The sequence below is a fragment of the Acinonyx jubatus genome, chromosome E4, assembly GCF_027475565.1.
Source record: "Acinonyx jubatus isolate Ajub_Pintada_27869175 chromosome E4, VMU_Ajub_asm_v1.0, whole genome shotgun sequence".
NCBI lineage: Eukaryota > Metazoa > Chordata > Mammalia > Carnivora > Felidae > Acinonyx > Acinonyx jubatus.
Genome location: NC_069395.1, coordinates 62,169,974 through 62,182,976, shown reverse-complemented (window position 1 = coordinate 62,182,976; position 13,003 = coordinate 62,169,974). Strand labels below are relative to the sequence as shown.

The window sequence follows — 13,003 nt, the reverse complement described above, 5'->3', positions numbered from 1 at the left end:
AAGGAATGCATTGGATTAACTCTGGGAGATGTTTGTAAATCTAAAATTCAAATAATGCTGTGGAAGATAAGAAAATAGATGCTTTAACTATATTTACACCAGATATATTAAAGAACAGCATCATCCACAACTGATTTAGGTACCCACTTTAATTGATCAGTCTCAGATTTGTCTTGATCATCTCCTTACTAGTGACCTTATGTTTAATAAAATGCAAATCCATTTGAGATGCCTCTCATAGCTGTGCCTCTCAAGTAAATCAGTACCTATTTGCCGACGCCTCATTTATCAAGGAAGGAAAGCTTTACTTCACATGCAAGTTAATGTAAGATACTTTATCAGTTCATAGTTCCTAAGAAGTTGGTGTTCATAGCAACAGATAAATTATTGCAGCCTTTGTTACGCTTTCAAAAGTAAGTTTGCTTAGTTTATCAATATATGTTGTAATACGAAATTCTGTTTTAGTAAGGACGCAAATTCCTTGTGGTTACTCACGAAAAACTTGTATAGCTTCATCATCACCTAAAAATTTGAAAAAAATCCCTTTGAAGATTTCATCAGTAGTGCAGATTATATTAGAAACTTTTCTGCCTAGTTCTTATTTTGCAAGTGTAAGATTTCTTTTCAAAGACCATGCCATCAAGTACAGAATGGGCTGAATAGGGACCTATGAAAGGTGCATATAATGATACTGGAATTCATTAAGAATTAGTTTCTCCATGAGTTTGTAACAGGGCAAGAGGTAAAAAATAGTACATACTTCGCTACTGTATTCTATTGGTGGTTAATCTAATCTTGTTTTCTACCCAATTAGAGTTTATTGGTTAATTTAATCATCTACATTATTAATATGAGAAACCCACAAATAGATCATCTCTTTTTCTTTTCAAGTTTATTTATTTTGAGAGAGAGCGGGCATGTGTGAGAGGGCACATGTATGTGTGCAAACAGGGGAGGCGCAGAGAGAGAGAGAGAGAGAGAGAGAGAGAGAGAGAGAATCCCAAGCAGGCTCTATACCGTCAGCACAGAACTACATGTGGGGATCCTTGAACTAATGAACTGTGAGGTCATGACCTGAGCCAGAATCAAGAGTCTGATGCTTAACTAACTGAGCCACCCAGGGGCCCCAGATTTAGGTAACTTCAGAGTCTCAGTGCTGACACAAAGGGATGGCTCAGAGTCTTCCCACAGTACCCCGCCCCCCCACCCCCCCAGTCTTCATCAGCTCCCTGGTGCTCACCCCCCATAATCCTGCAGTCTGGAAGAGAGCAGCATAATTGCTTTATTATCTGCTGTCTCAGGACTCAGCCTCCAGCTCCCACTTCTGACCAGTCTCTCTGCATTCCCTCTTCTATAAAAATTTTAAGCCACTGCTATTAAGAACCCCTTCAGCCTCTAAGGTTAAATTGTATTATTGGGCTATGTTCCTTATGTGTAGTCAGTTTTTTTTTTTTCTCCAAAGTTTATTCATTTATTTTGAGAGAGAGAGTGCAAATGGGGGAGGGGCAGAGAGTGAGGGAGAGAGAGAATCCCAAGCAGGGGCTTCAACTCAGCCTCAAGATCATGACCTGAGCTGAAGTTGGACGCTTAACTGACTGAGCCACCCAGGCTCCCCTGTGTGTGGTCCGTCCTTAAGCGGCCGGACAGCGGAAGTAAGGTCTCTGCTGTTGTACGTTGTGAATCCCTTTCTAGCGCAGGCAGGTTCAAAGTGGAGACGTGTTTTCTTCAGTATTTTGGCACACTCTCCTAATTTCGTGGTACGTTCCTGCAGGTGAGCTTGTATGACACTTGGTTACTTCGATAGCCCTGAGCCTGAGTGTGCAGTGTGTGGAGGATGAATTCCTTACTCCGCTCCTGGACCGGAGCAGCCTTGGTACCCGGCACTGAGTCTGATACAGCTGCCCCAAAATGGGGTGGGAGGGCGAGGGAGGGGAACTAACTGTGTATTCTGCTCCAGCAGCCATCAGAGCCCTTAGGAAGTGTTATTTTCATTCCTTTGTTTAATTACAGTGTCAGCTATTTAAGTAAAATGATACGTAAGATCATTTGATGATCTTTGATGAGACGTACAATAGCTAGATATTAGAATGTGTATCTATACTAGAATACTGTATTCGAAAGTATAAAAAACTTTGCTAGCTTGGCGTATGTTAGAGCAGAGCTTCCCAGCCTGTGCACCACAAAAGGGTTACATGTGTGCCCAAGCCGTGGCTTCCTTCAGCCCGCACGTGGTTCAAGGAGCCTCCGGGCCAGTCCATTCTTGGCCTCCACAGCCCATCCACTGATCCTGGTACACGCTGCAAATTTCATTTTTTATTGTACTTTGAAGTGTTGAAAACACAGTATCAAAGACAGGAGTTTGAGAGTTTAATTTTATGCTAACGCACCAGCAAGAACAAAAGGCGCATAGTACTTTCTTACTATGATTTCTTGTCCACAAAGCACAGAGGAAAAAAGGTTTCAGAATCGACCATATTTTTCTATAGGCATGCTGAATGGAGACCCTCTGTCAGGTAATGGCTGTATGCTTCTGCTGGGTACAAATGTTACCTTTTTTTATGGGAACTCTGTGAGGTATACATCTAATATTTTTTCCCTCCTGAAAACATGAACTGTTAGATAACAGCCCTCTCTAACGGGGCAAGGAGTATTAACCACAGTTTTAACATATAATCTTTTCTGTCAAACCTCTTATTTGACTTCATCATTGCTTTTGCCAGTGGACGCATCCACAGAGCATAAATGTAATGCCTGCTCTCAGTTCTGGAAACTAAGACTGAGGGGAGTAAAAACAGGTAGACTTAAAGTTTACAAATGGAGAGTACGTGAACACTCACAGTCAGTAATGCTGTGAATTGTGCACTTTGTGACTAACCAAAAGGACAGCCATGAGATTTAGGAGAGAGAACCAAAGGGAGAGCATTTGTAAATGTTTTTCTTTCTCCTTGACACAGAACGTGTGACTAAATCCCCTTCAGGGTTAAATGCACAGAGGAGGTGGTTTCCAGGTGTTCTTGATTATATCTGAGCCATCCATCTCCTCTGAAAACTTGCAGGTTTCTGTGCCTCCTTCACATTTGTGAATTACAACACCCATAGTTCTTAACATTTTACGGAAACTTTGTTATCCTTCTGTGTCAAATTATTATTCTTTTTTTAACAAGCCTGGATAGTTACCCCTGACCTATGTTTATACAAGAATAGGTTTGGGGATATCATTTCTGTAAGGTGATACGTCTCTGACTATGGTTGATACTTTCGATGGACAGGTTGTTTTGACATTCATACTCAGTAAAATAACATTTCAGGATGGTGAGAGAGCAAAATTAATTGATGGAAGAAGGTAGACACAATTGAAAAACAGGCTCAAAAATTAGGAAGTATTTATCTTTTGTTTTATTCAAAAGAAATTATTGAGTACTGAAAGTGTTTTTAAGAAGACGCTCAGCTGACCGAAGTGTTTTATTGGGTTCCATTCCTGTAGTTTCCTACATCATCCCAAAGAACACATACCATTTTGATAACTTGTAATTTAGCCATTAAACTCTCCACATTTAATAAATAAATGGTTGATACATTTATTGAATACTTACATTGTGTTAAGTTCTACATTCAATATCTCTAATTCTCAAAGCAACCGCATTGGCTGTTACCCTTATTTACCTCTAGTTCATAGATGAGGTTGAGGGACACAGAAATCAATAGCAAGCCCAAGGTCACACAGTGAGTAAGGGCAAAGCTTGGAATTTATATGTGTTCTCTGACTTGACTCCGTTATCTGACCCCCTTTGCTCTCGGCTGCCTCCCATGCACTACACTACCTCCCCCGTCTCTGTGACCCTCTCCCCATCCCTCACAGGCATCCCTTTTTTCTTACTATAGTATTGTGATGGCTTTTTATGAAGCTGACTTATAAAATAAGTAGGATGACCAACTATCTGGTTTGCCCCAGACTTCCCCAGTTCCAGAACTTTTAAGTCCTGCATCCCGGGAAAACCCCTCCGTTCTGGGCAGACTGGGACACTTGGTCATGTTCAACCTATTCCTTCCTCCACCCCTGTCCTGCATCTCCGTCCATTCCCCATCCCTCAACCCCTGGCATCTTAGAGCTGAGATACGAGGCTAGAGAATTAGGTGCAAATCAAGATTTTAAAAAATATGTACCCTTTTTGGTACTAAAAACAGTGTTTATATGTCTTGTTATTTCTGTATCCATGCACTTCCAAGTAGCCTTGTCAAAATGTGGAGACACAGTGCATGGTATCATGTCTCCATGAATACTGTCTGATGCACATAAAGTGTATCAAGAGGATTGATGCAGGGGCACCTGGTGGCTCAGTCAGTTAAGCTTCCAACTTCAACTCAGGTCATGATCTCATGGTTCGTGGGTTCGAGCCCTGCGTTGGGCTCTGTGCTGACAGCTCAGAGCCTGGAGCCTGCTTTGCTTTCTGTGTCTCCCTCTCTCTCTGCCCCTTTCCCGCTCACGCTCGCTCATGCTCGCTCTCTCTCTCTCTCTCTCTCAAAAAACAAATAAACATTAAAAAAATGTTTTTAAGAGGATTGACATACCTTCAACACAGGGGAGCAGGAAGGAATGGAGTAGATAGCACATTCACATTCTCCTCAATATTATTATGTATTATTTGAAGTTTTTATAAGAATTTTTATGTAATGTGTTTAAAAGGGACTTTTAAATATTTTTAAAAGACCTTTCAGCATTTTAAGAATTTGATTTGGTTTTTTTTTGTGGGGGGGGGGCGCCTGGGTGGCTCAGTCCGTTAAGTCTCTGACTCTTGATTTCAGCTCAGGTCCTGATCTCATAGTTCGTGAGATCGAGCCCCGCATTCATCTCTGTGCTGACAGCATGGAGCCTGCTTGGGATTCTCTCTCTTCCTCTCCCTCGCTCTCTGCCCCTCCCCTGCTTGAGTGCATGTGCACATACTGTCTCAGAATAAACTTGAAAAAAAAGATGAAAAGTCCTACAACATATTGAGTGTTTGTTCACCTTTCTGTAGACCAGTGAAAGACAGACTCCCTTCTCTGCAGTCTGTACAATACATGAACCAGGTACTGAGCTTTTAGTTCAGCTGGGGATGCATCTAGGCCTCTACCCAAGGACTGAGGTCTGTTCGGATCTCTCCTTCCACGAGCACAACTTGCTTAACTGTGTCGGGTTTCTCGCTTATAAGACTTTGGATAATATGACACAGTATAATATCACATTTTATGTGATTGATACCTGTTTATATTCTTACATGGAGTTCTGTTTTGAAATTGATCTTGACTTCAGGGCTGAGGTAAGCGCTGTCATGTTGTCACGTGGAGAAGGAGATGGAGTGCTCCTGAAATAGGTGAAATGTCATTAATGCTGCTGATAACGGTTTCTGCATGCGTTTCTTTGTGTGTGTGTTTCTTGTGTGCGCGTGTAAGTTCTGTCTAGATGACTGAGCGGGGTTCGCATCCTTGTCTGTGTGAGGCTGTAGGATCACAGCTCAGAACTAACATGTATCTTTGTGTGATGACAATCATAAGGTTGTGCTCAAGTCGGGAGAAGAACATCAGTTATGGTTGGTACTTTTAATTGCGTTGACTTTGCACAAACTCCTTCCCCTTACATTTGACAATTTTCACTTGAGGCAAATGATCTTGGTACTTGGTTAAATCTTTGAGATTCTCTTTGGTGTTTTGGAATTAGTGGGTTCAAAGAGATTCCAGTTTTAAAATGTATGTACTATATATTTTCATTAACTGTTGAATGTTTGACTTTGATATTTTTCTTTTTATGTTTGAAAGGGTTGGTATTTTTTTATTACAAAGACCTTCAAAAGAGGATATCGCCTTACCTTACAAAATAAGATTTAGGTTTGATTTACAACAACCACCAAAAAACATTTCTGTAAGTGAATATTTTATAATAGCAATAGATTCCCAAGAGAAATTGTTGAAAACCATCCATATATATCTAGAAGAAGGTGCTCATCTCTTTGGGATTGTTTAGATCACAATTTAGGGACACAGAAAGGATTAAGGACTGATGTTTGCTTTGAAAAGTTATTTAGGTGTGTATTCTCAGAAATTACACAATAAGGGCTCTTACTCCCATTCGTTTAAAAATCACTAATTTTATCACCATGAAGTATTTGATAAAACCTGTTTCTTTTCACACAAATTAGGAAGCTGTGGGGTTTGTAAGCTCTGAAAGTTCTATTAACTACGGCCATGTCCTCTTTCCAAAATATCTTACTCAGCATTCAGTCATTTGTCAAAACTGTATTTTCCTATTTCTGAAAACTATGAAACACGTTGTGTCATTTTTCTTACTACACAGTTGGAGAATCTGATGCTGGATAAAGATGGCCACATAAAAATTACAGATTTTGGACTTTGCAAAGAAGGGATTACAGATGCGGCCACCATGAAGACGTTCTGTGGAACACCAGAATATCTGGCACCAGAGGTAGGCTGTGCTTCCATTCGTAGGGAGAATAACAGGGCCATAATGTTTTGCAGGGTAAACTGCTTAGCATGAAAAATCATTGCAGTACCTACTACTTTCTTATAATTTTAATTCCAGTATTATTGATGTACAGTGTAATATTAGTTTTGGGTATACAATACAGTGAATTAAACACTTCCCTCAGCAGGACAGGTGCACTCCTCAATCCCCATCACCTATTTCACCCATCCCCCCACCTGCATCCCCTCTGGCAGCCACCTACTTGTTCTCTAGAGTTGAGTCTGTTTCTTGGTTTGCCTCTCTCTTTTCCTCTGTTTTGTTGCTTAAATTCCACCAACAGGAATTAAATCTATTTTGCTTTCACTTGTTTAACATGGTATGACAGAGTAAGAATATGTAGAAAGTAAATTTTATAAACTTTATGAGCACAAAGGTACTAATTTCCATAGAGTAAGTCAATTTTTTTTTTTTGGTGATGTACATTTTATTTTTTGATTAGGCCCGTTTTGATTCATTTATTAAAATCAAGTAATTGGATGGCATCAGCAAGAATGCTTGCGGTTTTATAAACTACCTTGGATCTTCCTTCGAAACAAAGATACGGTGATAATTTACATTTGTAGTGTTGTGAATTTTCATACTTCATTACTATAGGAAAAGTAAATGAAATGACAGTAGCCACATTTTGGAATTCATGCCAAAGCAAGTCCCAACCAGTGACCTCCCCATGCTGAGGGTTCCACAATAATCTGCTAATTTGTTTGTTAAACAACTACATATTATGTGTCTACTATGTATTGGGTATTTTTCTGGGTGATGTGGTTACAGAGCAAGACACAAAAGACACTGCTCTCCAGAATGAAACAATAAAAATTGGGAAATAACATAATGTCAGCTAATGAGTGAGTGCCAGGGAGAAAATAAAGCTAGGTGAAGGGAAGGGTGTGGTGTGGTGGCCATTTTAGATAGAGTTCAAATTACTCTCACCGTGTAACAAACCACTCCAGATCCTAGCGGTGAAAAACAACCATTCTGTGTGATCTCGGATTCAGAGTCAGGAATAGTCAGGGGACAGCAGGGATGGCTTATCTCTGCTCCACAGCATGTGGGGCCGCAGCCAGAAGGACGTTGCAGCCATGGGGTGACGTGTGACTGGAGGCTGGAATCTGGAAGCATCTTCACTCACATGTCTGACGACCGATGTTCCTGTCCACTGACTGGTACCCTTCAACAGGAGCGTTTATGTAGAGCCTCCACATTGCTATGTGGTCCAGGCTTCCTCATAACCTGACGGCTCCAGGGCAGTCCGACTTCTTTGGCTTTGGGCTCTAAAAGTGAGTGTCCTAGGAGCGCCTGGCTGGCTCAGTCGGTTAAGCATCTGACTCTCAGTTTCGGCTCAGGTTATGATCTCACGATTCATGAGTCTGAGCCCTGCATCCGGCTCTGCGCTGTCAGTGCAGAACTCTGGCTCCCTCTGTCTCTGCCCCTTCCCTGCTTGCACGCTATATCTCTTTCAAAATAAACAAAAAAAAAATGAGTGTCCTTAGGAACAAGTTATGAGCTGCTTCCCTTTTCTTTGTTTTGTTTTTGTTCACCTGGCAAACATTAAGAATGTTTTATTAGTTGTTTGCAAATTCCTTTTCATAGTATGTTTTTAATAATTTTATTAAAGTACAGGTCACATACCATAAAATACAGCAGTGGTTTTTACTGTGTTCACAAAATTATACGACTGTCACCAACATTGAATTCCAGAGTATTTTCATCACTCTAACAACAAAACCCATACCCATTAGTTCCCCCTCCCTGCTGGCAGCTACAACCCACTTTCTGTCTGTATAGATGTGCCTGTTCTGGATACTTCCATCAGTGGAATCCTACAATATGAGGCTGATTATGTGGCTTCTTTCACGTAATATGTTTTCAAGGTGTGTCCATGTTTTTACCATTTTAGTGGTACTTCATTCCTTTTTGTGGCCAAATAATATTCCATCGTATGGATATGCCACATTTGGTTTATCCATTCAGCAGTCTGTGGACATTTGGTTTGCTTCCAGCATGGGGCTGTAATGCTGCTGGCAGACATTTGTGCGTGCGTCCCCTTTAGTGGCCTGGTTTCAGAAACTGCACCTATGCTTACTGGCGAAGCAGTCTGAGACCACACAGATTGAAGGGGTGGTGACCCCGACGCCCACCTCCCCTTCGTAGAAGAGCGTGTGAGATGGGAGATAGTGTTGCAGCTGTCTTTGGAAGATACGGTCTTCTGCAGATAGGACGTTGGGGGAGGTGAGGCTTGGCCAGAGACCTGAATGCTAAGGAGGAGGTAGCTCTGCAGGGTGGAGGGGATGAGCTCTCCAGACACAGGGAGCAATGAGCATGGAACCTGAGGCAGGAACAAGCCCAGTTCTTCCCTCAAACTCCAATAAGGTTAGTGTGGCTGGAGCCAAAGACCGAGGCAGGCATCTGATCTCTGATGGGTGAAGGTTACAGTTGATTGAACACCTGCTGTGTAGGTGCGTTGCATGTTTGGAATGACCTTTTTGTGATAGCATCCTTGATGTTTTTTTAAAGGTGAGGGGACTGAGGATCAGAACTCTTTTTCAGTGGAATCTGTACACAGCAGGGAGGTGGTGGCAAGAGGAACAGGATTGTAACTAGGTCCATCTGGGAAAGACCACTTTTGCTTTTCTAACGACAGGTGTTATGGCCCCCAAAAGTCACACTTTCAAGGCCACTTATAGATGTGAATAATTGTCAGTTTTAAAATGAATGCTTTATAAATGCTCAACAGGAAAAGGTAATTAAGAGAAATTAGGCAGTAGGAATACATTGCATTTCCTATACATGTATAACTCATGCCAGTTTGTTATTATAATAGTTTTTTTAATTAGTAAATTTACATTTCAAGATTATTGCATAATTATAAATAAGTGCTAATAATTTGAAATGCAGTACATTTCCAAATATTATTTTCTCAAGAGCTGGCAAAAATATTATTTTTCTCTGTCATAAAATCTAGAGTTTAAGATTCTCCCACTTATTGTGGTGAATTAGGTAAAATTTTAGGAACACTGTTCCTTATTCATTCAAATACAAGATCGTATTTTCTAGAAGAGAGTTGTTTTTGTGAATATCATGAAAAACAAATTCTTTGTTTCTCTGGAGTTCAATTACCCCTGTTCTCTATGCACCATGGATAGTACTGTCCTGTATTTAGAATAACAAAATTAGTTGTGTCACAGTTAGGGGAAATTATTTCTGAAGAAGATAAACACATCTCATTTCATTCAGAAGCAGATGATCTCTCAAGAAACAAAGATACTGTTTTACATGCTTATATCATCAACTGAAGAACAAAACCAAGGGTTTCATGCAAGAAGGATCCAGTTGTTTCTGAATAGCAACTTTACAATACCCAAGAAATTATCCATTTCTTTAAAAAAAAAAAAAAGGAAGAAAACATTTCTGTGTACCTATTTTTGTTTGGTTTTTTCTTTTGGGGGGGGGGGGATATTACAGAAGCCTGGTCTTTAACAGCAATTTCTATACCCGTGGCTGATTCCTATCTTTTTGTTTAATGAGAAACAGAGACAGAGCGTGAGTGGGGGAGGGGCAGGGAGAGAGGGAGACACAGAATCTGAAGCAGGCTCCAGGCTCCTATGTGGGGCTCACACTCAGGAACTGTGAGATCATGACCTGAACTGAAGTTGGATGCTTAACCGACTGAGCCACCCAGTCATCCCCATGGCTGATTTCTAATTACAGTCTCAGCCCCTGATTTGTGATCATGGTAGTTACCATTTGGGGATGACAGTTCTAACTTCTCATGCAATTTAAATTCTTACATTTTTTAAGTATTTCTGTCAATCATTACATTTTTGTTAAATAGGGGTAACTTTGAATGTGTTTTACTTTTAAGAACAAGAATTGAAGTCCTTATTTCTTCTCTCCGATATGGACCATTTCACTGTAGAATTCTCTCGTTCGTTAAAGAGGTACTTACTATTTATTAGGTGTCACGCATTATGTTGGGGACTGGGAATAGAAAGAGAGTAAGAAATGGTTTTTGTCCTCAAGTAGCTTGCTATTTACCGGGGTGATAAGAGACGGAAAACAATCCTGACTGTGCAAGAAAATAATTACTTTACTGGGGATCTGCCTGGCGTGGTAGAAGAAGGCAGGGTGCGTAGTAAGCCTGCTGGGAGGGTCCGGGGGCGGTCAGTGGGAGATGGGAGAGGAGGCTGGACACGGACACAGGGATTGGAATGCAAAGGAGTTTAGGTCTGATCTCTTGGAGAGTCACTTCTGAATTGAGAGCAAGGCAATAACGTGATCAGATACATGTGGTCAGAGTTAGTGGGCAAGAGTGACACCAGCTTCTCCCCTTTACTTTGGATGGTGTCCCTCACTTTTCTTGAACCTTGGCATTTCTGGCACATTCCATCGTCAGTGCCGGACTTTTCTTCATAGTATGTGAGTGATCAGACCTGGAATACATTCCTGATTTCCTGCTTCTCTTGTGAATGGCTCAGTGTCAGTATTGTCTCTTCCTCCACAAGACTTGCTTCCACGTTATGGAGAGATCTCCGCACAATCTGTGTGTCAGTGAGCAGTGGTCACCCTCTGCCAGTTAATTGTCTCAATTGGGCAGAAGTGCTTTGCTACTTAAAGATACATGAAGGCTATCAAAAGATACTTCAAAAAAGACTTAGAGATCAGGTCAAAACCCTGTTGTTTCCTGTCGGATAAACCAGGCTCCTAGCTGATTTTAAAAATAAACTTAAATTTTAACCAAACTTAAGTTTCTTCTTAAAAAACCCCACAAAAGAGGACTCTTATGGTATAAAAAATGCCCCTTTTTAAAAAAGAGAAGAGAATATTTACAACCATTCTCTTACCTCTTTTGGTGAAGAATTAGAGATATTTATTGATAAAGAATAAAATCATGTGGTTTTTTCTTTTTTTTTTTTAAAGAGGCTGGAGAAATACAGTCCTAGCAGGATATAACATATGCATTTAGTGTCCTACATCTTTAAAAATGCACTAGTATGTATTGGTTTTAAATGAATGTGTTTTCGCTCTTTCTTATACTAGAAGAAAGAAATTTTATCTGCCATACGTTATGGACAAGAAGATATTTTGGGGGGATTTTGTTTTTGTAATCCACACTGCATTTTCAATCTAGAAATTATAAAAGAAATTGGAAATCACATATAAGACCTTACTGTTAAATGTTATTATTTGATTTGGCTCTCATTGAATCCAAGCCACTTTATGCAGTGCTAATTATTTAGTCTCAGCTTTGCTCTTGAGTTAGCAGTACCTGATCAACTTTCCAACTGTAAAACAGTTTGAAAATCAAATGTAGCTTACATGCAAGACCCAACAAAATTAAAAGTGTTAAGTACGTTTTGGCAGTTCACTTTTATTATGCCCAGTCCTCAAATGTACCAGCAGATAATCATCTGAATGTTAGTTATTTTTCACATGCTTATGTGATCACACAAAAAGTACATGCTAAAAAGAAGCAGATGGTGACAGATGGGGAAGGTTGAATAAGGTGGTTTTGGAAACCTAGAGAAATGCACTTCTGTAATAGTGTAAAAATAAAAATTATTTGATAATCAAGTTAGAACTAACAAAAAGATTGCAAAAAAATGACTTGGCTGGTGGAAAATATCTAGTATCTAGTACCTAGTTGTGGTTGCTATTCAGAAAAAAATACATATATAATTTTATTTCATGTGAATGTAAAGTATTTTTTCCAGTGGCTAAAGATGCATTGTTTGATGTTTTCTTAGTTTTCAGAACCTCATGTTTTCGAAAACATCCACTTGCTGTCATTTTATTTGCTTTTATTTTGAAGCCTGCTGTCTTTACTATCTTTTATATAATGTATAATTTGAAAATATCTGAAATAGACAAGAATATTTTACTATTTGGATAAAGAAAGATTTGCTTGAAGTTATTGTGATGCCATAGAGGTAATAGCACAAATGGAAGTTAAATTTTATATAAATTTAAAGCCAGAGAAATACATTCGCTTCTTCAGCATGAGCCAAGAGCATCATATAAATTAAGGATAAAGGTTGTTGCTGGCTTGAAGTGGTCTATGGGTAGTGGGGGGCGGTTAGAACCTAACCGGATTCAAATGCATTACGTGGAATTTTATTTCTTTATTTTAAATACAACAAAGAATAGATGTAAAAGATGTCATTTCATGGGCTCTGTCAATAGTGTCTTCAGATCTTGAGAAAAATGAATGAGCCCAGGGCTACATATGTTTGCACATTTAATCTGTAGGTAAAAACAGTAGCACAGTTACATTTTGCTTAGCCCTTGGACAAAATTCTACTGTTTCAAACAGATTGTGAAACCAAGTCTTAAAATGGCTGAGCATTTTGTGGAAATACAAGGTTTTAGTAGCCTTTCTAAAACCGTGTACATCCCTAATATTTTATTTGTTAATAATTCATGTTGCACTCCTCTTAAGGTATTTTTGAAAAACCCTTATCCTCCTGAATGGTTCTGAAAAGGATCCATCCA

At 39.7% G+C, this 13,003-nt stretch overlaps 1 protein-coding gene across 4 annotated transcripts in view; it reads left to right on the top strand.

The window, feature by feature from the left end:
* The window catches only part of AKT3 (AKT serine/threonine kinase 3), a 306,189-nt gene that overhangs the window by 242,754 nt on the left and 50,432 nt on the right, over positions 1 to 13,003 (top strand). For all 4 annotated transcript variants that reach the window (XM_027046228.2, XM_053209310.1, XM_053209311.1 and 1 more), the window contains one exon: positions 6,329 to 6,457. In XM_027046228.2, the coding sequence (XP_026902029.1) occupies positions 6,329 to 6,457 (129 nt within the window). The remainder of the gene's footprint in view (positions 1 to 6,328; positions 6,458 to 13,003) is intronic.